The 25,228-nt window shown below is 60.1% G+C and overlaps 5 protein-coding genes across 9 annotated transcripts; all 5 read right to left on the bottom strand.

Annotated features, from left to right (window-relative positions):
- Positions 1-2,703: 2,703 nt before the first annotated feature.
- On the bottom strand, positions 2,704-3,909 carry GPR119 (G protein-coupled receptor 119). The gene has a single exon (XM_002194967.4). It carries the CDS (start codon positions 3,837-3,839, stop codon positions 2,799-2,801), a length of 1,041 nt encoding a protein of 346 aa, XP_002195003.3. The 5' UTR covers positions 3,840-3,909; the 3' UTR covers positions 2,704-2,798.
- A 2,903-nt stretch (positions 3,910-6,812) lies between these two features.
- Positions 6,813-13,947, bottom strand: SLC25A14 (solute carrier family 25 member 14). Of its 4 annotated transcripts, XM_030272778.4 has the most exons (10): positions 13,771-13,947; positions 13,615-13,688; positions 12,739-12,833; positions 11,560-11,603; positions 10,979-11,064; positions 10,082-10,177; positions 9,555-9,679; positions 8,268-8,403; positions 7,834-7,914; positions 6,813-7,242 (listed from the first exon to the last, which is right to left on the bottom strand). In XM_030272778.4, exons 1-10 carry the CDS (start codon positions 13,832-13,834, stop codon positions 7,201-7,203), a joined length of 843 nt encoding a protein of 280 aa, XP_030128638.1. In that variant the 5' UTR covers positions 13,835-13,947; the 3' UTR covers positions 6,813-7,200. The 4 variants fall into 4 exon arrangements, 3 of the variants coding, with proteins under 3 accessions (XP_030128638.1, XP_030128637.1, XP_030128639.1); XR_012056034.1 differs by lacking the exon at positions 11,560-11,603 and having other exon boundaries at positions 10,102-10,177; positions 13,541-13,688; positions 13,771-13,944; XM_030272777.3 differs by lacking the exon at positions 11,560-11,603 and having other exon boundaries at positions 13,541-13,688; positions 13,771-13,939.
- Positions 13,948-14,243: 296 nt separating this feature from the next.
- On the bottom strand, positions 14,244-16,646 carry RBMX2 (RNA binding motif protein X-linked 2). The gene is made up of 6 exons (XM_030273050.4): positions 16,513-16,646; positions 16,318-16,433; positions 16,196-16,247; positions 15,998-16,127; positions 15,716-15,896; positions 14,244-15,179 (listed from the first exon to the last, which is right to left on the bottom strand). Exons 1-6 carry the CDS (start codon positions 16,515-16,517, stop codon positions 14,689-14,691), a joined length of 975 nt encoding a protein of 324 aa, XP_030128910.4. The 5' UTR covers positions 16,518-16,646; the 3' UTR covers positions 14,244-14,688.
- Positions 16,647-16,808: 162 nt separating this feature from the next.
- Positions 16,809-20,342, bottom strand: RAB33A (RAB33A, member RAS oncogene family). Its single transcript, XM_002194907.7, has 2 exons — positions 19,770-20,342; positions 16,809-17,309 (listed from the first exon to the last, which is right to left on the bottom strand). The coding sequence occupies exons 1-2, from the start codon at positions 19,995-19,997 to the stop codon at positions 16,851-16,853; spliced, it is 687 nt and encodes a 228-aa protein (XP_002194943.4). The 5' UTR covers positions 19,998-20,342; the 3' UTR covers positions 16,809-16,850.
- A 1,355-nt stretch (positions 20,343-21,697) lies between these two features.
- On the bottom strand, positions 21,698-25,224 carry MARS2 (methionyl-tRNA synthetase 2, mitochondrial). 2 transcript variants are annotated; one of them, XM_072929215.1, is made up of 3 exons: positions 25,023-25,224; positions 24,502-24,896; positions 21,698-22,928 (listed from the first exon to the last, which is right to left on the bottom strand). In XM_072929215.1, exons 1-3 carry the CDS (start codon positions 25,222-25,224, stop codon positions 21,726-21,728), a joined length of 1,800 nt encoding a protein of 599 aa, XP_072785316.1. In that variant the 3' UTR covers positions 21,698-21,725. The 2 variants fall into 2 exon arrangements, with proteins under 2 accessions (XP_072785316.1, XP_030128633.2); XM_030272773.4 differs by having other exon boundaries at positions 24,562-24,896.
- Positions 25,225-25,228: the final 4 nt, after the last annotated feature.

Here is a 25,228-nt window from a genome sequence, read left to right as displayed (position 1 = left end):
CGGGACTGGGACTATCCCACCGGGGCCGCCCAACCCACCCGGCCTGACCTGGACCATCCCACCGGGACAGTGACACCCCACCCCACCGGGATTGATAACATCCCACCGAGACCATCCCACCGAGGCCGGCCACACCCCCCTGGGACCGGCCACACTGACCAGGACCATCCCACCGGGACCGGGAACATCCCCAGCAGGACCAGCCCACCGGGAACACCTCACCGGGACAGGGCCGGCCCCGCAGCCGCAGTTCTGCTGCTGTCGCCCTCCTTTCCACCCCGGTTCTGTGCTCGCCCCCGCTCCACTGCTGCTCGCTGGCCTCGGGCAGAGCCGCCCCCGGCTGCCCCCGGTGCCGCCCCGAGCCCCCGGTAGCGGAGCAGAGACCAGCCGGGCACAAGGGCGTTTATTCAGCGCAGGGCAGCAGTGGGGCAGCGCCCTCCATCCTTGCCGGTCTCGGTGTGGAGCAGGACGGCTCCATCCCCTCCCTCCATGGCCGCCCTGCGCGCTCCCGTCCAGCCGCTCCCGCCGTGCTCGGTGCCGCGGTCACCGCAGGCTGGAGCGGGACAGCGGCAGGGGCTCACCGGGATGAGGGATGGGAACGGCTGCCACTCCGGGTGACCCCAGCAGGATCTGGAGCGTGTCCCGGGATGGAGCCCCAGCTGTGCCAGCCCATGGCTCGCAGACAGAGGAGAGGGGACAGTGCCTCAGTGAGATGCCCAGAAAGGGACGCTCCTCTGCAGGAGGAGTTCTGCCTCCAGCTGCACCCTGTCCCCCACCTGCACAGTGTCACAGAGTCTCAGAATTTGGTTTGAATTAGAACTTAAAGCCCATCCCATTCTGACCCTCTGTTATTGGCATCTTCCACTGTCCCAGGCTGCTCCAAACCCCAACCTGGCCTTCGACACTTCCAGGGATCCAGGGGCAACCACAGCTTCTCTGGGCACCCTGTGCCAGGGCCTGCCCACCCTCCCAGGGAACAATTCCTTCCCAATACCCCATCCAACCCTGCCCTCTGGCAGCAGGAAGCCATTCCCCCTTGTCCCATCACTTCAGACTCTTATTCAAAGTCCACATTCTCCATCTCTCTTGTAGGCTCCCTTCTAGTGCTGGAGGTGTAAAGCCACTGCAGCATGTTCATGGCACTGAGGAGGCTGCCTGAGCCCTGATCCCACTCAGACATGGCTCCTGCCCAGCCAGGGCTCCTGCCCAGCCCTGATCCCACTCGGACAGGGCTCCTGCCCAGCCAGGGCTCCTGCCCCTCACTCTGATTCAGACCTGCAGCCTGGCCAGTTCAGTGATGGACGCACACAGCAGAGCCAGCAGTCAGAAAGCTCAGGAAGCAGCACAAGGCCCATGTCCAAAGTGTCCCTGTTCCTGCTGGGCCCTGCTGCAGGAAGGCGTTGGAGGGAGGCAGAGGCTCAGCGAGGATGAGGAGGATCAAAGCCACAGCTGGCAGAGCTCAGGCATCGCCAGGAACAGGCAGCAAATCCCCGGTGCAGGGAGATGATGGGCTGAGCCCAGAGCTGAGTCGGGCTGCATCCCCCCCCCAGATCCCCCTACAGCAGCCCCCAGAGCCAGCCTGCTCTGGGCAGCCTTCCCCCAGGTCCAGTCCATCCAGCACAGCAGGAACAGTGTCTGCCACACGGGACCTGGTCCAGGCTTTTCCCTGGCCAAGGGGGATGCCACAGAGGTCCTCTGGTTTAGGGTCTTTTAAACACATTTTCATTTTTGCCTCTCTCTCTAGGATGGGGAAGACCTTAGCTTCAGGGCAAGTTCTGGAGGCAAGTGGATACAGTCCTGAGCCTTTGTGTCTGCTAGTGGGGCAAGGACAGAGGTGGGAACAGCTGCTGTTTCATGCAGAGCATCCTCATTTTCAGAGAAGTGTACTTTTTTAGCAAACAAACCTCTTCTAAGGGAAGTTTTCTTGCCGTGTGGATGAAACAAAATGATTTTATGAGAAGCAAGTATCGCTATAACCTCTGGCAGGAGCAGCCATCTGGCCACTAGGGCAGAAGGGGGGCTCCTATGGGCAGAGTGGGTGTGCAGGGACCCTTCCAGTCCCAAATCCTGCGTGGGATACAGCAGCTCTCCTTTGTGGGGATCTCTGAGGCAGCCAATCCTCCCTCTCCTTGTTCAGCCAGTTACTCATTTACTCACTTTACAGCCTGGGTAAACAGTGACAGCAGTGCCCCCCTGCCCAGGGTTACACCACCCCCCACACAGGCATGGCCACTGCCGAGCCCTCTCTGTCCCCCATGCCCAAACCCACCCCCCTCACCTCACAGCCCAAAGCAGGGGTGGCCCTGTGTAGAATTGAGAGGTGAGTTTGGGAAGGGAGGGGGAGCAGCAGTGGTCCAGCAGAGCTCAGGGATGTTCACAGCCTGCCCAGCCTCTGCTGCCGGGGCCAGGGGGATAGAGCCCTCCCTGTGCCCACTCCTGCCCCAGGAACAGGGGGTTGTTGCCCATGGAGTGAGTGCTGCAGACAGAGGAGAGGGCAGCGGGTGCACACCTGGCAGGGGAAGCGATGGGAGAAGGGTCTTTGCCTGCAGAGTGAGTGGGACAGCTTGGTCCAGGAGACACGGGGCTGCTCCAGCAGAGGCTCTCCAGAGAACACCTGGTGAAGCTGGCTGTGCTGGGGGCCGTGGGCAGGCTGGAATCCGGCCGTGATGCTGTCTGTGAATTAACATCCAGACTGGTCCCACCCATCTGTGATCTCCTTCACAGCTGGCAGGCCCCGAGTCCATGGTCACAATGCAGGAGGGGAGCTGGCAAGCCAGAGACAGCCACCCCTTACCAAGTCAGTCCTGGAGCTCCAGGCAGGACACAGCAGGAGGAGCCTTGGTGTCCCTGCCAGGGAAACAGCGGCTGTTGCCCAGGTGGAGCAGGACCCTCCTCTTCACACCTGCAGCCAGCTGGGAGAGCTGGAGCTGCACGTCCCTCTGCCAGTAGGAGTAGAGCAGGGGGTTCAGGAGGGAGTTGCCCATCCCCAGCAGCCAGAGGAAGCTCTCAATGACTTTGTAGGGGACACACGTAGGGCAGGCCATCTGCACGATGCTGGCGATGAAGAAGGGCAGCCAGGAGAGGGTGAAGCACCCGATGAGCATGGCCACCGTGCGCATGGCCTTCATGTCACTGGTGACACGGGGTGGGGGACAGCCCCCCCCCAGCCCCGCCTGCTCCACCTCCTGGATGTGCTGCACGTGCACCGAGGCGATCTTCAGCATGTCACAGTAGAGGTAGAGGAAGAGGAGAAGTGCGGGGAAGAAGCCGAGGCAGAACATGGTGAGCATGTAGGAAGGCTGGAAGATGTTGAAGAAGGAGCATTTCCAATGGTTGGAGAGCCTCTGGAAGCGCGGGATGAAGACCGGGAGGAAGCCGACGGTGGCAGCGAACAGCCAGAGCCCCACCAAGCACACCCCGACCCGCGGGCCTGTCACCAGCTGGAAATAGTGGAAAGGCTTCCGGATTGCCAGGTGCCTGTCACATGCAACCAGGGTCAGGGACAGGATGGAGGCAGCGCAGGAAGAGATCACAAAAGCCATTCTCAGGACGCAGAAGTTCTGGGAAGGATGAAAGGGCTGGGAAAGCTCATCCATGGCCAGGCCCATGACTGTGAAGCCAACCATGGCATCCGCCAAGGCAAGATTGAGGACAAAACAGAGCCCCTTGGAGCCGCTCCTCCAGATGTGGCAGAGCAGGACAATGGCCACCGGCACGTTGGCAGCGATGATGAGCGAGGCCAGCACGGCGAAGATGGCTCCCAGGGCCCAGCTGGCTGCGGCTGCCTCACGTGAGACCCACCACGGCGGTGGTGCACCTCCAGCTCCATTCTCAGCCATCACTCACCTGGGGCCTCGCAGCAGGAGCAACCCGGCAGCAGGCACAGCCCCTCACTCTGCAGGGAGCAGCAGGAGCTGGGGAGCAGGGGTGTCTCAGGGGGAAACAGGAGTTTGGGGAGCAGGGGTGTCCCAGGGGGGAGCAGGAGCTTGGGGAGCAGGGGTGTCTCAGGGGGGAGCAGGAGTGTCCCAGGGGGAAGCAGAGCTTGGGGAGCAGCAGGAGCTTGGGGAGCAGGGGTGTCCCAGGGAGAGCAGGAGCTTGGGGAGCAGGAGCTTGGGGAGCAGGGGTGTCCCAGGGGGAAGCAGGAGCTTGGGGAACAGGGGTGTCTCAGCGGGGAGCAGGAGCTTGGGGAGCAGGAGGAGCTTGGGGAGCAGGGGTGTCTCGGGGGGAGCAGGAGCTTGGGGAGCAGGAGGAGCTTGGGGAGCAGGGGTGTCTCAGGGGGAAGCAGGAGCTTGGGGAGCAGGGGTGTCCTGGGGGGAGCAGGAGCTTGGGGAGCAGGGGTGTCCCAGGGGGAAGCAGGAGCTTGGGGAGCAGCAGGAGGTTGGGGAGCAGCAGGAGGTTGGGGAGCAGGGGTGTCCCAGGGGGAAGCAGGAGCTTGGGGAGCAGCAGGAGCTTGGGGAGCAGCAGGAGCTTGAGGAGCAGGGGTGTCCTGGGGGGAGCAGGAGCTTGGGGAGCAGGGGTGTCCCAGGGGGAGCAGGAGCTTGGGGAGCAGGGGTGTCTCAGGGGGAAGCAGGAGCTTGGGGAGCAGGGGTGTCTCAGCGGGGAGCAGAGCTCTGCAGCTGCAGAAGGGACTGCTGGACTCGCTGCTGTGCCTGCGGAGGTCCCTCCCCTCCAGCCACGTTTCCAGACAACCCTGGAGCAGGGGGTGAGCAGGGAGCACCTGGGCAGGAAGCTGCCACGGTGGCACATGGGGGGGTGGTGTCCCTCCCAGGCACCAGGGGCTGGAGCAAAGCTGCGCCTGCTGAGACACAGAGGCTGGGAATGGGGACAAGCACAGAGAGTTCCCAATGTCCAGCACAGCTCGTGGGGCTCCTGGGGGTCACTGCCAGATCCAGGACAGTTTCTTGCTGCTGGGACCAAGGGAACAGCACTGACACCCTGCTGGAACAGCAGCCCTGAAGGTGACCTGGTTACAATGGGGAAGAGCACTGTTGAGGGATGTGTGCTCAGACAGATGGAGAAACATCTGCCAGCCTGGGACAGCAGCATTCACAGCTAGGAACCTGCAGTGCCCTCACAAGCACAACAGGGAGCCCAGGGTATCCTTGGAGAGGCTGAAACCAGAGAATTGCTGGAACCTGCAGAGGGGCCTTGGATCCAGCCAGAAGGCAGATGTGGCCCTCCAAGAGCTGGTGTCCTCTGCCCACTCATGGATCCATGCAGAGCTAACTGGCTGCTGCCCCAGAGAGCCTCTCTCTGTCCTGGAGCTCCCCCTGCACAGCCCTTCAGATCCCCAGGCTGGCTCCAGGCTCCATGACATGGGTCACATCCAAATGAGACTTTGTCCATCATTGACTGACCTCACTCCTGCAGGAGTTTGATGAACTTTGCTGTGATACTTCCAGTGAAATCTAAGTGCTACTAACAGTAAAAAATAATGTTTCTACGTATACTCTACACTCACTTTGCTAGTCATGATTGTTATTTACCTAATAGTAACTTGTAACTAAGAAATTCATGAAAGCAAAGTTGCTGCATCCTTACGCTACAGATTCCCACAAAACCCCTTACACTTCCCGGGGAGGACTGACCTTCACAGGGACAGATAGTGACAGCTCCAGCCCCTACACAGTGTCACAAGCCTCTTCTGCCTCATGAGCTGGAAAAATCCAAGCTGCCAGGAAAGGGGCAGGACTGAGCATCTGTCTGTAAAACAGTAACTGGGGAGAGGCCGAGCTGGGGTGGGGCTGGAAGGGCACTGCCGGAGGGCAGAGCTCGGAATGGGGGCACTGGCTGCAGCTGCAGAGCTGGGGGGACCCTCCAGAACACCCGGGCTCTGCACTGCGGGTGGCCACAGGAGGGGTTCTGGTGGCTTTTCCCCTACTTCCATTTGCCCAAGGAAACATTTGGGGAGCCTTTGCCCTCATGCTGGAGAGAGTCCAAACCCTCGGAATGAGATCAAGGATGAGGGAGAAGCGGCAGGGCAGTGAGGAGCAAGTACAGGCTGGAGCCAGTGCCTCCCCCTCCTGCCTGACTGCCAGTTTTAGCTTTCATGTATTTCTGCCTTAAACACCTGGGGAGGGCTGACTGATTCCACGCTGGAGTTCCACCCCCCAGACCTTCCTGTGTGTGCAGGAGCAGGTTCTCACACACTGCCTGCCACGGAGAGCCCTGCTCAGGGCAGGATTTCAGCCCAAGCACAGGGGGGTCACCTTCTCTTCCCCTGCAGCTCTGACTTTGTAACACCAATTCCCTCCCATCTTTCCCAGTGGGATTTGGCTGAACATTCCTTGTGTTCCTTCCACACAAACTCAGCTCACAGCAGGCTCAGCCAGGACATGCTGCTGTGTCACCAGGGACCCTCATCCAAACCAATGTCACCCCACGGAGTTAGGAAAGGGAGCCAGTACATAAAGCCATTTGCTTCCATAGCCATAAACATAAAAAAATAACCAAAAATCAGAAGAGGGTGACCAAAATATCCTGCTAAGCACCAGAACCACCATTTTCAAGTGCTGAGCCCACCTTTAAAGCACAGTACCTGGCTTCACAAATTATTCAAGCAAAAATAGTGTAATAATAAGCAGGAATTTAAGAGATTGAGGCAAAATTGAGCCGAGAGGGCAACAGGGTTCTGTGTCAGGGTTCTGACACTAACAAACTTGAGTTTACAAACATCCCTACTGAAATGAATCCTACAGATTGTTTTTATATAAATATATGGAGAAAAAAGGGGTCATGGTGAAAACCAGCTTCTGTGCTCTCCAAGGGCAGACACCGCTGCAGTGAATGAGCACAGACCCAAACTCAAGCAATCCAGTCAATAAATAATTTAATGAAGTTACAAGTTCTGCAAGAAACATGATGACAATGGCACCTTCACAGGCCCCAGCCTCGCCCCACGGGCACGGGAGGAGACCCACACCTGCCAGCCACGAGCCACAGTGCCCCAAAGGCCACTGGCACGCACAGATCTTCACAGAAGATATTCCTGCAGGCCCAGGCACGCAGACACCTCCGGGTGGGAAACATGTGGCTCCTGCCTGTGCCAGGCAGCTCCTGCTCCAGGGACCATGCATGTGGGGAGAGCCCAGCCCACAGAGATCAAACACCACGACATGGGGACAGTGGGATGAAGAGGGAGGTGGCAGCACAGCTCTGTTGCCAGCCCCGAGGATGATTCTGGGGAGATGAATGCTGCTCTCAGAAGGGGAGGCGCTTCAACTGCTCGTATGTGATAAAAAACTGAAGGGAGTGTCAAGGAATTGAGACAGATGAGAGGCAGCTGCCTGGTAGGGTGGGCAGAGCATTCAGCTGGGCTGGACACCCATCCAGGGAGCTCCCTAAACCCACCCATGCTGTCCCTGTCCAGGCAGCACAACCTGACCTGCCCAGGTAGAACAGAGCTGGGGCACAGATGCTGCCAAGAGCAAGGAGATGGACCCAGAGCAAACCCAGCTTGCCCAGACCCCTGGGAGAGGAAAGTGGCTCCAAGCCCAGACTGGGAGCTCTTTACAGTGAACTCCCCACCCAGTTTCAGCAGGCAGAATGGTCTGGCTCAGCACACAGCAGCATTGGTCCTGCACAGTCAGCACCTGCCTCAGCAGCAGAATGTTCCCCACGATTCCCTCCCAAAGAGGAGCTCATCCAGCCATCTCCTGCAGCCCAGGCCACGCAAGGTCTCAGCCAAGCCCTCAGAAGCTCTACAGGAACCATCAGCAGTGTCCATTAGGGTCTCCAGTGCAGCCCATGGGGGTGTCAGCCCTGCCCTGCCCTTCCCAGCAGGGTTCTCCCCTTGTCCCGCTCCACCACCGCCCAGCAGCACGGGGAGGATACGATGATGTTCCAGGGACCCAGACGAAGCCAGTTGGGCCAGAAGCCTTTGTAGAGTGCAAAGAAGCCCTCACTCTTCCATGTCTGGGAGGAGAGACAAATGGATGAGGAGACACCCATGCCCTGCCCACCTCCCTCCCCAGTGCCAGGGTGCCCTGCTGGCCCTGCCCAGCTGCTGCAGGGAGCAGACATGCCCATGCAAGTGTGTGAGGCATCACTGACAGCCTCTGAACCCAGCTAACTGTGTCATGGCCTGAATTTTGTCCCAGGAGGCTGGGAGGATGCTCAGGCTGACAGTGGCCTCAGGGAAGTGACTCCGGGCCCTCTCCCACCTCGCTGATGACACGTGTCACCGCAGGATCTCACTGCTCCCATCAGCGTGGTGCTGAGACCTGGCCAGCCTCCCAGCACAGGGATGTGCCCACCTGTCCCCTCACCTTGACGAGGCCATCCAGAGTGCCCTTGTAGAGCTCGGTGCTGCCCACGATGGCGCGCTGGTTCATCATCCGCGTCCGCACCACGTCCACGGGGTTGGAGGCGATGGCCCCCGCCAGCCCGCACGTGAAGCTGGAACTGCACACACCAAATCAGGCAGAGACAGTCCCAGACAGGCATAAAATACCTTCCACTGGACTTTAGCAAAGCATTTAGCAATGAATGTGAGCTGCACGACCTGCTCCTACCTGGGAAAGGGGCAGCAGCAGGGCTGCCACAGCACCCTGTGGAGCTCAGGGGAGGGAAATGCTCAGCTCAGCTAACCCAGACCTCACCTGAGCCCACAGCTGGTTCCACAGGGCACTGGCAGCCCTGCAAGGGTCCCAGGTGCTGCCCGAGTGACACAGACCTGAAGGCACCCCCTGGGAGAGCACATCCTTCCCACCAGAGCAAGCGTTTCTTTGGGAAGGAGGGAGGAAGAGCAAAGACACCAGAAAGGACCACAGAGCTGCCAGAGTCTCCCTCCACGGAGGGTCCAGAGCTCCTCACCCTCACCCCAGCTGGCACAGTCAATGGAAGCACTGCAGCACCTGCAGCTGAGGAATGGAGGTGGAAAAGGACTCTGGTGTTCTCTGCCAGCCCTGCCCAGAGCAGGCTGCCTGCAACACTGACTGACTGCTCTGGGTTCTGCCAGCTGTGTGCCTGCTCCTCTCTCAAGGCTCTTCCAGCAGGGGCTGCAAGATTACAGGGCCTGGACAAGTGAGGACTAGGGACTGGAGCAGCTTTTGAGGGGTTGTTACACGTAGCCATGCACGTGGTATGAGCCTGGGTCATACCAGGGCACAGATGTGGGGCAACAGCATTTCTGTCATCAGCCAGCTGAAACCAAGCTGGAATTTCATGTCACCACAGGATTTCTGCCAGGTCCTTCCCCAAGGAGGTCTCTGGGGTGTGGGGATGGATTAGTGGTGGCCTTGGCAGTGCAGGGGGAACGGCTGGACTCAATGGTCTTGGAGGTTTTATCCAACCTTAATGATTCCATACCTGCTGCTAACTCTGAGCTGTTCCAGCTGACAGAGCAGACCCTCTGGAAGCACTAACCCTGCTCCAGACCCTCTGGAAGCACTAACCCTGCTCCAGATCCTCTGGAAGCACTAACCCTGCTCCAGATCCTCTGGAAGCACTAACCCTGCTCCCTGCAGCTCCAGAGCACTCGCTCCATGAATGGTTTTGGTCTCTCCCACCTGGCTCCTGTGCCCCACACCCCCAGGCCTGCAGCAGGTACTCACACGAAGTGGGCAAAGATGGTGTCCCCCATGAGGCCTGACAGGATCAGATGCTTCTTGGTGATGTCGTAGACCGGCAGCTCCACCCCCACCACGATGGCCGCTCGCTGGGCCGTGGGGACAACACCCTGTGCAGCACGGACACTGTCACCAACCGCAGCCACATCCCCTGCAGGGCCATCTCCTGACAACCTTCCCTGGACCCTCCCTGCAAGCACATCAACTGCTTCCCAGCTTTGCTTCAAAGCCAAGGAGGATGTCTCCAACCCTGGCAGCTTTATTCCAGCTGGATTAACTCCACACAGCTTCCCTGCTCCCAGCACCAGCACACAAGAACCAGGCTGTCACCCCCTCACTTTCTGCACCAATTTCAACACCAGAAAAGATTCTGCCCCACGAGAACAGCAGTTTAAGGAGCCAGGAGGGGCCCCAGGGGCTCTTGCTACAGAACAACAGGACAGCACCTGCTTCCCTAAGATTTTTCTTAGTTCTGCTGCTGCTGGTGGGGGATTCTAGGAGCTGGTGCTCACCCTCCAGAGGCCTCGGGTACCTTCCTGCTGGTAGATGTCAATGAAGCTGCCAATCATCCCACCCTGGAACAAGCTGCCCTGAGCCTGCATTCGGATCTGAAAGAAAAGGAAGAGTCAGCAGGTGGACATCAACACCAGCACTTGCCCACAGGGACAGCAGCTCCATGGAAGTCCTGGGAGAAGGAACAGAGCAGCTCAGAGCACACACTGTTCTCCACGTCCCTCTCCCTGCAAACCACATGGACAAGGATGGCAGCACGCAGGGGCAGCAGCAGGGTGGGGGCACAGGAACATGAGGAACAAGGCCTTCCCCCTGAAAGCAGTTCCAGAAGGGGAATCTAGGCAGGGAGAAGAGAGGGAAGTTCTCCAGGCTCTCTCTGCCCAGAGCAGGGCTACCCTGAGCCCCGGGCACCAGGCAGTCCCCACTGGGCTCTGCTCACTCCATATAACAGGCAGGCCCTTGGGGCAGTGCCAGCACCATGACCAAGGGAGCAGGAGCAGCTGGCTGCCACCTGCTCACCTGGCCCAGGTTGGTAACACAGCTCCCATCCCTCACCAGGACAAATGTCATGATCCTTGTTGCCCAGAGAAGCTCTGGCTGCTCCATCTCTGGAAATGTTCCAGGCCAAGTTGGACAGGGTTTGGAGCAACCTGGTCTAGTGGGAGGTGTCCTTGCTCATGGCAGAAGGTGGAAGGAGATGGTTTTTCATGTCCATCCCAACCCAAACCGTTCCAAGATTCTGTGATCTTTAAGAGCTGTATTTTTAAACATCTATTAATGACCATGGGCTTTGGACTCCATTCATTAAAAAAGCCCAAACAAGCGGAACTGGTGGCTCAGGGAGCACTGAGCTGCTCCTCCCACAGGTCCCACAGCCAGGCAGGAGCAGCCCTTACCTTCAGCACATCTGTGGGATTGGCCAGCGCAGAGGAGATGACCCCGGAGACCACCCCACAGATCACATTGATGAGCAACGTTTCATCTGCAAGCAAGGAAAGAAGGTCAGACCCTCACAGGCAGGGGCACAGTAGGAGGGAACCAGGGCTGGGTAGAACAGCTCAGTTCTCAAATCACACGGTGAAGCTGCAGGAGCAGGGCCTGGGCAGGTGCCACAGCCTGTGACAGGTCTGTCCCCACACCTGTCAGAGACAGAGGTGGCAGCTGAAACATCAGCAATGCACTCTCAGAGGGTCTGACTGATGAGAAGGAAAATCCTGGGACAGATAAAAATTGTGAACAATTATCTGAGATTTCTCATTGCAGGGATGAGCCAGGACAGAGGCAGAGAGAGAGGGACAACCCAGCATTTCCCCAGACCCCTGGATTTGCCTACACACAGCCAGTTGGAGCCAGCTGAGGATCAAGAACAGGCAGGGAGTTAGATGTGATTAGTGCCAGGGAATAACCCCAGATTCCAGGCCCGGTGTTAGGGTGATGGTTACATTGGGAAAACACACAGGCCTTTGCTGGTACTGACCACGACACTTCCCAGAGGACACCAGGCCACTGGCTGCCCCAGGCCTGTAGGGAGACAAACATTCAGGCATGGAGCTCACAGCTGAAAAGGCTGGAACAGTGAGGGGGTGTGGGGACACAGAACCAGGCAGGGAGAGGCCTTACTGAACAGGACAGCAGCCCTGAAAGGACCTCTAGAGTCACAGAACCTCCTGAGATGGAAGGGTTCCACAGGGATTACCCAGTCCTGGCCCTGCACAGACCCCTCAACAATCCCACCCTGTGCCTGGAAGTGCTGTCCAAACACTCCTGGAGCTCTGGCAGCCTTAGGGCTGGGATCATTCCCTGGGGAGCCTGGGCAGTGCCCAGCACCCTCTTGGGGTGAAAAAAACTCCTCCTGATACCAACCTAAACCTCCCCTGAGACAGCTTCCTATCATTAGTGTGCTGCATTTCACTCGCCCATCCCGCTTTCCCAGGCTGGAACAGCATTACAATATTCCCTCATATCACAGCAGGGATGGAAATCTCACCTGCAGATCTTGGTGCTCCCTGAGGGAACATCCACCAGACTCTTGCTGCTCCACTCCCCAGGCAGGAGCTGCAGAGGGCACAGGTCAAGGGCACTGGTGGAACCTCACCTTTACAGTCACGGCCAAAGGCACAGAGCTGGACAGCAAAATTCCTATCCAGAACATGCCTGGCTGTGCCAGGGGAGGCTCAGGTTGGACATGAGGAGGAATTTCTTCATGGGAAGGATGGTCATTGGAAGGGCCTGCCCAGGGAGGTCTGGAGTCCCCATCCCTGGAGGTGTCCAAGGAATACCTGGATGTGGCACTCAGTGCTCTGGGCTGGGGACAAGGTGGGGAGGACACAGGTTGGACTTGGTAATCTTGGAGATCTTTTCCAGCCTAAAGGATTCTGTGATTCTCCTATGATTCCATGAAAGGAAGGAACCTGGCTGGAAGGAGGTGTTTGGGTAGGGACCACAGGCAGTGCAGAGCACAGCGAGGTTCCCATCGGGATTGAATCCAATCCTTGTTCTCACTGGCAAACAAAACCGCAGCACCCAGTAATGGAGCTCCATTCCTGTGGGAATCTTGGGGTGGGAAGGACAGAGCAAGGAATGAGCAGAACACACAGCCCAGAGTGTGAGGCAGGGGAGCTGGGAGGTGCCCGTGCTGCCCATCCCCAGCACCGACCTTCCATGCGATCGACGAAGAGCCGCTTCAGGCTCTGGTAGATCCCGATCTTGATGGTGCCGTAGGATGCCTGCCTCAGCAGTGCCGGGGCGATCCTGAGGGGGAATGGACCCTGAGCATCCCTGCGGGCCAGCCCGGACCACTCCCCACCCACCCTTTAACTGCCAGGGCCAGGCACAACCCCGCTAGGGCTCCAAAAAACGCAGCTCTGCCCAGGTTATCCAGGATTGCCCCACGCACCCCAGTGCCAGGGGATGGCACCCACGCAGCCCTGGCCTTGCTCCCCGCCTCGGGAACACCGGGAGACTCCGCTCAGGGGGACAAGGCAGGGAGGGATCCAGGGGGTCACAGGAGCGTACAGGAACTGGGGGCCCAGGACCGGCAGGGAGCAGGGGAGCGGAGGGATGCCGTGACAGAAGGTGGAAGAGAGGACCCGGGCTGGGGAGGGGGTGCCGGGACAGAGGCAGGGCGGGGCGGGCAGAGGGAAGGAAGGCGGGGTGGGTGGGGGAGCCCCGGGGTGCAGGAGAGGTCCCGGGGCGGGCGGAGGGAGATGCCGGGATGGAGGGGCGAACACGGCAGACGGGGCGAGGCTGCGGCCGAAGAGGGAGCCCAGCACAGGCGGTGGAAGCGCCGGAGCCGGATCCGGGGCAGGCACCGGGGGGGCCCGGTGGGTGCAAGGAGGCGCCGGGCAGGGGGAGGACCCGTGGCAGATGGGCGGGTGTCCCGGTACGGATGGATGAGGCCTCGGGGGAAGCGGGGCCCGCTGCCGATGGGCCCCGAGGGGCCCGGCCCCGGTGCTCACCCCGAGTACAGGGCCCGTCCGCCCTCCTCGCGGCAGATGCGGAAGAGCGCGTGGAACATGCCCCGGTACCGCACCTCGCGGAACCGCGCGTCGGTGCTCTGCCCCTGCACCTGCAGCCGCGTCTTGGTGAGGTCCACGGGGAACGTGCCTGCGGGGACAGCGGCCTCAGCGCCCGCCGCTACACGGCCCGGTCCCGCCCGGCCCGGTCCCGCCCGGCCCCTGCGCCTCACCGAACTCGGCCACGATGGAGGCGAGCCCGCCATACACGAAGGGTTTCCAGTTGAGCGCGGACATCGCATGGCGGGCGGACACCGCCGCGCGCGCCGCCGCCACCGGGCCGGGACCGGAACCGGAACCGGGCTCCGCCGCGCCGCGCCGCGCGTGCCCCCTGCCGGCACCGCGCCGGGGGAAGCCGCGGGGGCCGCTCCACCCCAACCCCGCCGCACCCCCGGCTCCGTCCGGGAGCGGTCCCGGGGTTCCGGGGCGGAAATCCCCCCTTGCGCCTACAACCGGCACGGACCGGACCGCAGGGATTACTCGTTACCGGAACCAAATCCAGCTAAAGTCCCTCCCTTCTCCGCCCTGCGAATCCCGCACTCCAGCGCTCCCGGCTTTCCAGCCAAATAAGCCTAAAATCAACGTAAGAAAAACAGATGACACCTCCTGCCTGGCCACAGACAGGAACACTGCTCCCGGGACCAGCTTCTCCCTAACAGGAACTTTTATTAAGAAACCTTTAAACAAATCCATGATAAATCACCCCAGCACAGCAGTGTATCCCTGTGGATACATCATGGAATCCCAGGTGACGCCGGGTGGGCACTGGGCCCAAACCTGGCCCAGGAGGCCAGAGGAGACACCCAGCACAGCCTCTGCCCCCAGAGCAAGAGAGGAACACTGCCCTAAGGGATTTAGGGAAGGGGAGCATCCTGCTGCTGCTCCCAGCCTTCACTGCTTGGCACCCTCCTTGCTCATAGGACAAACCGCTGTCCCAGCCAGCAGAACGGGCAGCGTGGAGAGCCCAGCCCAGGGTGGGATAAGAGGCGAGGGGAAGCTCCCAGGTGAAAGGTCCAGCCGCAGCATCCCAGGAGCTTGGAGCAGGTTTAGGCAGGCTCAGAGCCTCCCTCACCCCAACGCTCACCAAGGGCTCAGCAGCGGCTGGAGTCTCTGCCAGAGCCCCGCTCCCTGTGCCTGGAATGGGGCTCCCGAGATCTGCCTCCCCTGGGGGACCCGTTTTGCCGGCTGCTGTGCCCATCGCCCCTCCTGCCAGCCTCCTCCCTCCTCTCCCGCTCCTCCCAGGAGCTGCTCTGGCCCCTCTGCTCGCGGCAGTTCTTGTCCCCTCTGCTGTCCGAGTGCCGCTGGTGCCGCCGCTGCTCCTCATCGCGCTGCGTCCTGCTCCCGGCGCTCCTGTCGGTGCTCCCGGTGTTCCTGTCGGTGCTCCCGGCGCTCCTGTCGCTGCTCCCAGTGTTCCTGTCGGTGCTCCCGGCGCTCCTGTCGGTGCTCCCGCCAGCATAGCGCTCGTACCCAGGGTCCTCCTTCTCCTTCTTGATCTTGATCCTGGGATGGGGCTCCTCCGTGCTCACCCGCTTCCCAGCCTGTGGGCTCGACTTTGACCGTTCTGCTCTGCTCCGCTGCTTCTCTGGAATTAGGGTTCACATTTCAGGATGGACAAAACTCCAGGAGCACCTTGCTCCCCATGGCTCCCCTGCCACCATCCCAACTCCTCTTCCACTACAAATTCTCCCCCTCCACCCAATTTCCCAGCCTGCTTCCACCTCAGGGAGATTCCAGTCCACTTCTAAACACAACTTTTTCTCCTCCAGCTGCAGCCACCCCACTTCTCTCTTCAACATACACATCATGTTCTTCCCAGCAAAGCTGGGCATTTCCACACCACCTGGAATGCTGAGAACTTCCAACTTCCCTTTCCTCAGTAATACTGTGATCCACTTTGTGGAAATTATCTCTCCAGACCTGAGGACTCTTCGCTCATGGCTCTCCTTCTTCTCCCTCATTTTTGAGCATCTTCTCAGCACTCTGTCACAACACCTTATTTCCACCCTCATTTTGTGCCCATTTTTGTTCCTCCAACCGTCCCTCCACGCAGACTCCAGCCCCCAAACCCCACCATGGGCACGCTCACCTGGGATCCAACCTGCCAGGAACACTCCTCACCTTTCTGCTTTTTCACGGGCACCTCCTCATCCTCAGACGGGGAGTCGGACGAGGTGTGAGGTGGTGTTTTCACCCCGCAGCCCTTGGCATCGAGGGCTCTAGTCACGTCATCCCAGTCCTCAGACTCCTTGGGGGGCCGGTAGTTGGCCACATGGTCCACGCGGATGGTCCGTCCCTTGATCTGCGGGGCCGGGCTGTCACCGCCAGCTCCCGGCTCCCAGGGCCTGCTGCCGACCCGAGGGAACACTCGGGGAGCCACGGCAGCACCTGAGCTCCACTCACCTTGATCCCATTGAAATTATCCACAGCCAGGATGGTGCTTCTCTGGTCCTCATAGCACAGGAAGCAGAAGCCCTTGGACTTCCCGGTCTTCTTGTCCCGCACGAGGTTGATGTTGACCACCTCGCCGTACCTGTGGCACACGCACCGTCAGCGCCGCGGCAGCGCCCGCAGCGGCGGGGCCGGGGCCGCGGCACTTACTGCGAGAACACGCAGATGACATCGCCCTCCGTCAGCGCGTAGTGCAGCCCGCCTGCGGGGACAGGGGAGGGAAGGAACGGCTCACCGGCACCGGCACCACCCCGCCCCGGCCCGCTCCCTACCCACAAAGATCCAAGCGCTGTCCTTGTACTCCGCGTGCCACGACACCGCCTCCTGCACGCCCAGCTCCGCCTCCCGCGCGTTCAGCTCATTGATCAGCTTCACCTTCGTCAGGGGGCTGCGGGCGAGGCACCATCAGCACCGGCACCGGCGGGACAGGGCCGAGCCCAGCCTTCCCCCACACCCCTCACACCTACTTCATGGCGGCGGCAGCGCGCACTGCGCCTGCGCTACGCACCGCCCCGCCCCGAGCCGAGGCGGACGTAGCCGATAGCAGCCGAGTGGGGCCGATTGTAACCGAGTGTGGCCGAGTCGGGCCGATTGTAACCGAGTCAGGGCAATAATTACCGAGATAGCCCGAGCACGGCCGAACGGGGCCGATTGTAACCGAGCGCTACTCGCCGAGCGGGCCGATCGCGGCCGAGCCGAGGCGATCGCGGCCGAGCCGAGCCGAGCCGATCGCAGGCGGTAACGCAAAGCAAGAGTCGGGGCGCAGGGGTCTCAGAGCCTTTATTGGGGTCCGGGCGGGTCCCGCTCAGCACGGGCAGGAGCCTTTCCCGCTGGCCTCCTCCAGCCGCCGGGGCTGCGGCTGGGGCTGCGCCGGCCAGCCCTCCGTGTCCCGGCAGGGCAGCGAGCGCTGCGCCTTCAGCCGGCACACCAGGCACATGAAAATCGCGTCCACGTTCTGGCTTTCCTGTGGGTCCTTGGCCGAGGTCTCAAACAAAAGCATGTTGTGAGCGTCGGCGAACTTGAGGGCCAGGCTGGATGGCACCTGGATCAGGTCTTTCAAGTCACACTTGTTCCCCACCAGCACCCTGGGGACGAGCGGGGGCACCGCGTGCCCGTTGCACTCCTCGATCCACGTCTTGAGGTTGGTGAAGGAGCTCATCTTGGTCACGTCGTACACGAAGACCACGGCATGCACATTGCGGTAGTAGTGCTCCACCATGCTCTTCCGAAACCTCTCCTGGCCAGCTGTGTCCCACACTTGCACCTGGGAAGCGAAGCAGACAAGAAAAGACGCTACAGGAGTGTGGAGCCTGGCCCTGGCAAGGCTATGGAGAGGGGGTTGCAGGAGGGCTTCCTGCTCTCTGGGCATGGTTTGGACTGGAAAGAAACTTAAAGATGATACAGTCTAACCCCTGCCATGGGCAGGGACACCTTCCACTGTCCCAGGTTGCTCCAAGCCCTCTCCAACCTGGCCTTGGGCACTTCCAAGGATCCAGGGGCAGCCACAGCTCCTCTGTGCAACCTGTGCCAGGACCTCCCCATCCTCACAGCCAAGAATTTCTTCTTAATATCCAATCTAAACCTGCTCTCCTTCAGTTTAAGGCCATTATCCTGTCCTCCATTCCTTGTCCCAAGTCCCTCTCTGGCTCTCTTGGAGCCCTTTCAGGCACTGGAAGTGTGTCTAAGGTCTCCCCCTTCAGCTCTTCTCCAGGCTGAATAAACCCTGCTCTCCCAGCCTGACTTCAGAGGAGCTGCAGCCCTCAGAGCATCTTTGCATCCTCCTCTGGACTCATTCCAACAGATCCATGTCTATTTGCGCACCAAATCCTACGCCATGAATGAGAATGCTGACTATTTCACAGAGGAAAAGAGAAAATGAGGAGGGGGAGCCACCCGTTGTGTAGGAGTACAGTGGGAGGGCCAGGAGCTCTGTGGGGATGGGTGAGGAACCAACAGAGCTCATGGGGGAGGATTAAAGAACGAAACATCACAGATGACATTGTAGGGGGTCTCGGCTATAGACCACCTGGCCAGGAAGAGCAAGCAGATGAGATGCTCTGCGGACAGTGAGCAGCAGCCTTGTGTTTGCAGCCCCTGGTTCTCACAGAGAACTTCAGCTACCCCAATATCTCATGGAAGAACAGCACAGCAGAGCACAGGCAATCCAGAACATTCCAGGACACCATCGATGACAACTTCCTGACCCAGGTGACAGAGATGCAAAGAGGCCTCTAGGCTGGATGAGCAGACAGTGAGGGAACTGGCTGGATGTCATCTGCTCCTAGACGGTGCTGGCCAGTGACACCAAGTCTGGCTGAACACTGGTAACCAGCAGAGCGCCCCAGGGGTCAGTCTGGGTTCTCCTGGTAATGTTTTGTAGCCTGGAAGTGGCAATTTCCAAGTTAATCCAAATTGCCCTGTACCCATGGAGACAGTACCTGCCTTGGAGTCTTTCCAGCTGAAAAACGCTGGCAGAGCAGAGCTGCTGCTCAGCCCTTTCAGAGCCAGTCTCTCCCAGGCAGAGCAAGAGAAGGAGGGTCCTTGTCCCACTTCTCACCTCCTCTCTAGGATACATATCCCAGGAAATGGCCGGTTTGCTGCACTGCCTCCCACTCCTGCCCACTGGAGCTCAAATAATACCCAAAGGTAGAAAACCTGGTAACATTTTCCAGCAGCAAACAGGCTTCATGCCAGCCTGCACCACAGCTCACACCAGCACAGCTCTGTGGGACTGCACAGAGCCAGGGTGGGCAGGGAGAATGAGCACCTCTAAAGGAGAGGGGGAAAAACATTCATGGACAACCTAGAAGCACAGCTAAAGCTCTCACCCACCAACACAAGGTTGGGTTTCATTGTGAGTTCAACTTTCAATCAGCCATCTGTCAGTACAGCAGCGATGTTTGTTCTTCCAGCACCAGCCTGGTCCCCACAGCTGGGCAGGCCAAGCTCCCCCACAAACTCTGCTCCCGGGTGGTTTCCTACCAGTGGCAGATTTGCTCTGACACACCAGCCAGAGCTCTTCAGGTCTGGGCTGATCATTCTATTCTTTACAGGTGTCACACCAGTCTTCCTAAGAAAATTCATCCTGCTGCAATCGCAGCTCCAGGTGCAGCTGGGAGCAGGTTCCTGCACTGCTGCTGCCACCACTGCTGGCCCTCTCAGCCTTCCAGTGTGGCTGCTGCCAGCCCACCACTCTCTGCCCCCAGATTCCCTGGCTGTGGCACAGAGTCCTGTCCCCCATCCCACCACAGCTCTACCCCTCCGCTGGTCCCGTGTTGGGAGCTGGAGCCACCCCAATGCTGCGAGGATCCAGCTGTGCCCACAAGGGTGGCAGTGACTCACCCCGAGCCATCACTTCTGATCTCTGCACGCTCAAGCCAACCCCAGAAATAGTGACAAGGCAGCAGGGACTGGTCCAGGGCCATCTCTGCAACATAGGGATGAGAATTCTTCCCTGGCCCTGTTCCCTCTCTCCGAGCAGGATGAAAGGAAAAGCCCCCAGGAGGGGTTTGGCAAGAGGCAGGGATGGGGACCGGCTGCCATCGCTGCTGGGGCCGGTGCGGGGCCCACGGGGGACAGAGCGGGGCCCACTGGAACCGGTGTGGAACCCACAGAGGGCGGAGCGAGGCCCGCCGGGAGCCAGCGCACGGTGCGGGACCCACCGGGGGCTCGGCGGGTCCCTCGGGGCCGGTGTCAGCCGGCCCGGAGCCGGTGCGGGGCCCACCTTGATGCGCTCCCCCTCGATCTCCACCGTCTTCTCGCGGAAGTCCACGCCGATGGTGGCCTCGGTCTTGCCGGGGAAGGTGCCCCCGCAGAAGCGGAAGGTCAGGCACGTCTTGCCCACGTTGGAGTCTCCGATCACGATGATTTTGAAGATGCGGGTCTGCACGTAGGGCTCCAGCGCGGGGTCGGGGCCCGGCGGTCGCCCTCCGCCGCCGCCGCCCGCCGCCATCCCTCCCGCACCGCTGCCGCCTCACCGGCTCATAGGGGCGCGTCGCCCCGCGGACCGGCTGCGGCACTGCACGGCACCGGGTCCGCCCCGCCGACCGGCACCGGCACAGCGCCGGGTAGCGGCACCGGCGCCGCTCGTCTCCGCCCCACACCCCGGCTACGGCACGGCTCGTCCCCGCCCCGCGGACCGGCACCGGCACAACACGGCTCCACCCCACGCACCGGCACCGGCACAGCCCCGCCCCACACACCGGCTACGGCACCGCGCGGTCCCGCCCTGCGTAGCCGCACCGGTGCAGTCCCACGTAGCGGGACCGGCACCACACGGTACCGCCCCACGTAGCGGGACCGGCACCACACGGTACCGCCCCACGCACCGGCTACGGCGCGGCCCGTCCCCGCCCCGCGTAGCGGCACCGGCACCGCGCGGCTCCGCCCTGCGCTCCCCGCCCTGGTGCCGGTGCTGACCCGGCTCAGAGCTCCGGGCCCGGCCCAGCCCTGCGCCGAGCCACAGACCGGCAACAGAGTACCTTCAGCCCGGAGCGGCGGGGACCGGCAGGGCTGCGGGCAGCGGGCCTGGCCCCTCCCGGGAGGGAGCAACAGACCGAGGGGCACAGCGAGGCGGGACCAGACACCGGAGGACACCGGGGGACACCGACACCCGCACGTCCCCAGTGTCAAGAGGTGCCAGTGTCCAGCTGGGCAGCCACAGCACCCGTGTGCCAGCATCAGAGAGACCGGGAAGGGGACGTGTCCCTTCTGCCCAAGGAACAGGGCAGTGGGGCACCAGCACCCACGGCACGGGAGCACGGGGGCTTCAGCAGGAAGGATGCACACAAGGATTGCAGAAGTGAGGGGAGCAGGTGACAATCTGCAGGAGGAGAGGAGAGCCATGGCAGGAAGAGATGAGGGGACTCAGGTCAGCTGGAGTAGGACGTCAGGCAGTGGCACAGCAACAGTGGCAACGGGAACCGATAGGAACATGGGACAGAGCACCCAGGGCTGCATTGCTCCTGCTTACACAGCCCAAGTGATCCCAAAAGAACCCAGACCCCCAAAATAGGCCTCTGGAAGATGACTCCTCCAGTGCCAGCACTGATGGGACCTGCAGGAGCCAGAGGCTGGGAAGGATTTTGACCCCCAGTGGTCACCACCACCCCAGAGTGTCAGTGCTCATCTGCTTCCTGCAGCATGGACACGAAACAGGGTTCACTAAGCCTTGCAACAGGTGGAAAAGCCACAGAAAGCTGAATCTGATGGAACACATCCCCCCCTTTCCCATTCTGGTCACATCTACAGGTCCTGCACTGCTGAATGAGACACACTGTCCCACCATGGACCATCCTCCCCTAGGAATAAAGAGCAGCCACACAGGATTGTCCCCACTGAGGCTCAGACTAGTTTTGGCCCACGAAGGGAGCTAAGCTGAGAGACCCAATGGGCCCACAGAACCATTTCTGACCACCCCCAGCTACTTCTGACCTGGGCAAAACCTGTGGACCAAAAGTGAGATGAGGACATTGCAGAGTGACCGTTCATCCATCTCCCTGTGCAAGGACACAATACAACACAACACAAGGAGGCCCAGGACCAAGCCCATCTCTCTTCAGGGCCTGCTTCATCCTTCCTGCTCAGGCTGGCTTCCCATCACTCCACACCACCACCAGGAATGGGAGGAAAGTGATTTTAAACAGAGACATGTTTTCCAGGAGTTCCTGGAAGTTTTTATTCACAGAAGCTGTTTGTCAGGGACTTGAGTTTCTTGCTTTCTCTTCTTCATAGTTTCCAACTTGCCCAGCCTGTGGAACAAGATGCCAGTGTCAGGTCCCAGCTGCCTCCCCTCAAAGGGACATGGCTTTCCATCATAGCGTGCCAGGAATGTCAGCCCAGAGAGATCCCTCTCTCCTGGCCCGACAGCCAGCCGGGACAGCAGCTTGTCTGCTGTGTGTGGGACCACAGGCTGCAGGAGCGTCCCGTACACACGCAGGCACTCCAACGTGACGTGGAGGATGGTGTCCAGCCAGAGCTGCTCTGCAGCATCCCTTCGGTCCAGTTTCCAAGGCTTGTGCCTCTGGAAGAAGCCGTTGGTCTGCCTCACACACTGGGCAATGCATTCCAAAGCTTTGTAAATCTGGAAGCCTTCGAAATAACTGTCCACCTGCGCAGGCAGCGAGGCCACTGCTGCCACGAGCTTGTAGTCCTCAACACACGCCCTGCCTGTGCCCCTTGCCTCCCTGGAATCCAAGACCTTTGGGAAACAGGGCTCTGAGAAGCATGGGTAGGTGTTGCTGGGGTTAATGCTGGAGGCTGTTGAGCGATTCAGCAACCCCCCAAGTGCATCTGCCAGCTCTGAATTCACCAACTTCATCACCTTCTCATCATAGTAGTCACAATCCCTCTCCGGGACGCCCTGCCGCAGCAGGAAGTACCGGAACCCATCCACGCCGTACTGTCCCACGCACACGCTGGGGTCCACCACGTTGCCCAGGCTCTTGGACATCTTCTGGCCCCGCACAGTCCAGTGGGAGTGCACCAGGATGCGCTCAGGGGGCTCCAGCCCTGCCGCCAGCAGCAGCGCCGGCCAGTACAGCGCATGGAACTTGAGGATGTCCTTGCCCACGACGTGGTGCACGGCCGGCCACCACGCGCTGTGGCTCTCGGGGTACCCCACCACGCTCAGGTAGTTCACCAGGGCATCCACCCAGACGTAGATGGTCTGTGTAGGGTCATTGGGCACGGGGATGCCCCACTGCAGCCGGTTTCGCTCACGGGACACCGACAAGTCTGGCAAGTCCTCGTCCAGCCAGCGGAGCACGCACTGGTAGAAAGGGTCGGGAAAAATGGCACGCGGGTTGTCCCGGAGCCAGTTCTGCAAGGGATCCCGGAATGCTGAGAGCCTGAACATGTAATTCTCCTCCTTGGTCCAGTGCACCTGGGACAGCAGGAGAGGAAAGGATTATGGCCCCAAGAACAGGCTGACAATTTGCACACACTGTTCTCAGCAAGGAGGCTGTTGCACACTGTCTGTGTGTCCTCCCATGCCATGGGAAGCTGTCAGCACCCTTCTGTGACTAGCAGCAACCTTCTTAGCCAAGACACTGCCTCCTTGGGATCCCCAGGAACACACCTGAGGACTCAGGCACCTGGGATGGTTCAGCATCCTGCTTCTAAAAGCACTGGTAACCGTGGGAAGGACCACCTTTCCACCTGCCTGGCTGATGTGACATCAGAAAGGAGTTAGGGAGATGAAAATACACCTTCTTGACAATGTGGTTTTTCAATAATAGTGGAAAATCATGAAAAGACAAAATGACACTGTAATTCCTGCCCTACTGCCACTCCTGGTGGCTCCCTTTGTTGTCCTGGGGCCATACTCCTCTTTTTCCTCAGTTTATGCTTTAATGCATCTAAGTCACTAACTTTGTTTGCTTACAGCACTGACAGCACTTCTCCCCCACAGTTAAATCCATTAAATGACACATTTAGCTAAACCAGTGAAAACGTGGTGGGTGGATGTGGTACGAGTGAGCTGTGTAAGGCACTCAGGCATCCATGGCTGGGTCAGCAGTCTTGCAGTGTACAAGGAAGACCAGAAGAGCATCATCAAAGACAAGCTGTACATCCTCAGCCCCAGGCTCCACTGGATGCCAGAATCCACTCATTCAGCAGAAGTCTGCCATGTGCAAACTCCCCCTTTTCATTCACAAATTATCCAAGGAACAAACTGCCCAACTGCCTCTTTCAGGTTGGAAATACACCCTCCCATCCCTTCTCGCCACACTGCAAGTGCTTCTCTGCTCCATGCACACTCCTGTTTCCTTGGACAGTTCAATACACAGGCAAAGCCAGGAACTGTTCTCAGGGTATGCTTGACTTCGAAGTCTGCTGACTGTTTTAAGTCTAAAGAATTATTACTTTGCCTGGAAACTTATCTTTTCCCCAGTTAACTTAGGTGCTTTCTCAAGAGTTACTATTTGCCAATATAGCTCTTTCTGTGTGGATCAATGCTCCCACATCCCAGCCTCATACAAACAGCACAGGAGCATAACCTGTGTTGAGCTCTGAGCAGGATTATCTGTAGTTGCTAGATTAAATCATGTAACTGCACACCTTCTAAGAAAAGAGTGGCAGAGAGACGCCCGGGAAGGTACCACACTCCTGGGCATGTCCATTCTGACTGACCACAGGCAGGTGATGTTACAGTGCTTTAGGCACAGCCAAAACTTATTTAAGAGATGGGTAAGTGTCCAGAGGCACAAACAAGACTGAAAGTTGGAACCCCTCAGTGAAATACACCCTTATCCTCCTGTTCAGCTAACTTCTGTCATCACTCCAGATACAGAACAGCATTCCCAGGCTGACAGCCTGTGGACTCAGAAAGGGATGAATCCTTCCTGGATTCCACATAGCTGCAACGTGCACCTGCCAGGTGGGGTCTGGCAGCTCTCTGACACTCCACTGAAATACAGGTGAGTCTCAGCCAACACAAATCAATAAAAGCCTACGGGAAGCATTGAACACCCCAAATCTGGCTGGAGCAGAGCAGCAGGTCCGTAGCCCGTTACCTCGTGGCCGGTCTCCAGGGACACCTTGCAGGGGCGGCCCTGGGCGTCCGTGCCCTCGGCCAGCTGGCTCTCGGGCAGGAAGCTCTCCTCGGGCGTGCAGTACCAGCCCTCGTAGGAGCCCTTGTAGAGCACCCCTCCATCGCGGAGGGCACCCCAGAAGTGCCCCACGGCTCGCCGGTGCCGGGGCTCGCTGGTGCGCGTGAAGTCGGTGTAGGCGACGCCGGCCTGGGTGAGGGCCTGGCGGAAGAGCCCCGAGACGCGCTCGCAGAGCTCCGCGGGCTCGGTCCCCGCCGCGGCCGCGGCCTGCTGGATCTTCAGCCCGTGCTCGTCGGTCCCTGAAACGGAGAGAGGCCGTGGGGAGAGGCCGGAGCCCGCGGCCCCGCGGGGACACAGGGGCCTGGGGACACGGGGAGGGGGGGTCAGCCCCGGGGGAGGGGGCCGGGACCGGGGGTCTCGCTGACCCGTGCAGAGCCGGGCCGGGCCGGCGGCGCGCAGGCGGCGGTGGCGGAGCAGCGCGTCGGCCAGCAGCGCCGAGTACAGGTGTCCGATGTGCGGCGGCCCGTTGGCGTAGAAGATGGGGGTGGAGAGCAGCAGGCGGCGGCCGGGCCCGCCGGCGGCGGTGCGGCGGAGCGGGCGCGGGAGGCGGCGGGGCGGCCGCCACATGTCG

This window comes from Taeniopygia guttata, chromosome 4A, assembly GCF_048771995.1.
Source record: "Taeniopygia guttata chromosome 4A, bTaeGut7.mat, whole genome shotgun sequence".
In the NCBI taxonomy this organism is placed as follows: Eukaryota; Metazoa; Chordata; class Aves; order Passeriformes; family Estrildidae; genus Taeniopygia; species Taeniopygia guttata.
Note: the sequence above shows the minus strand (reverse complement) of the source record. Positions and strands in the feature narration are given on the sequence as shown.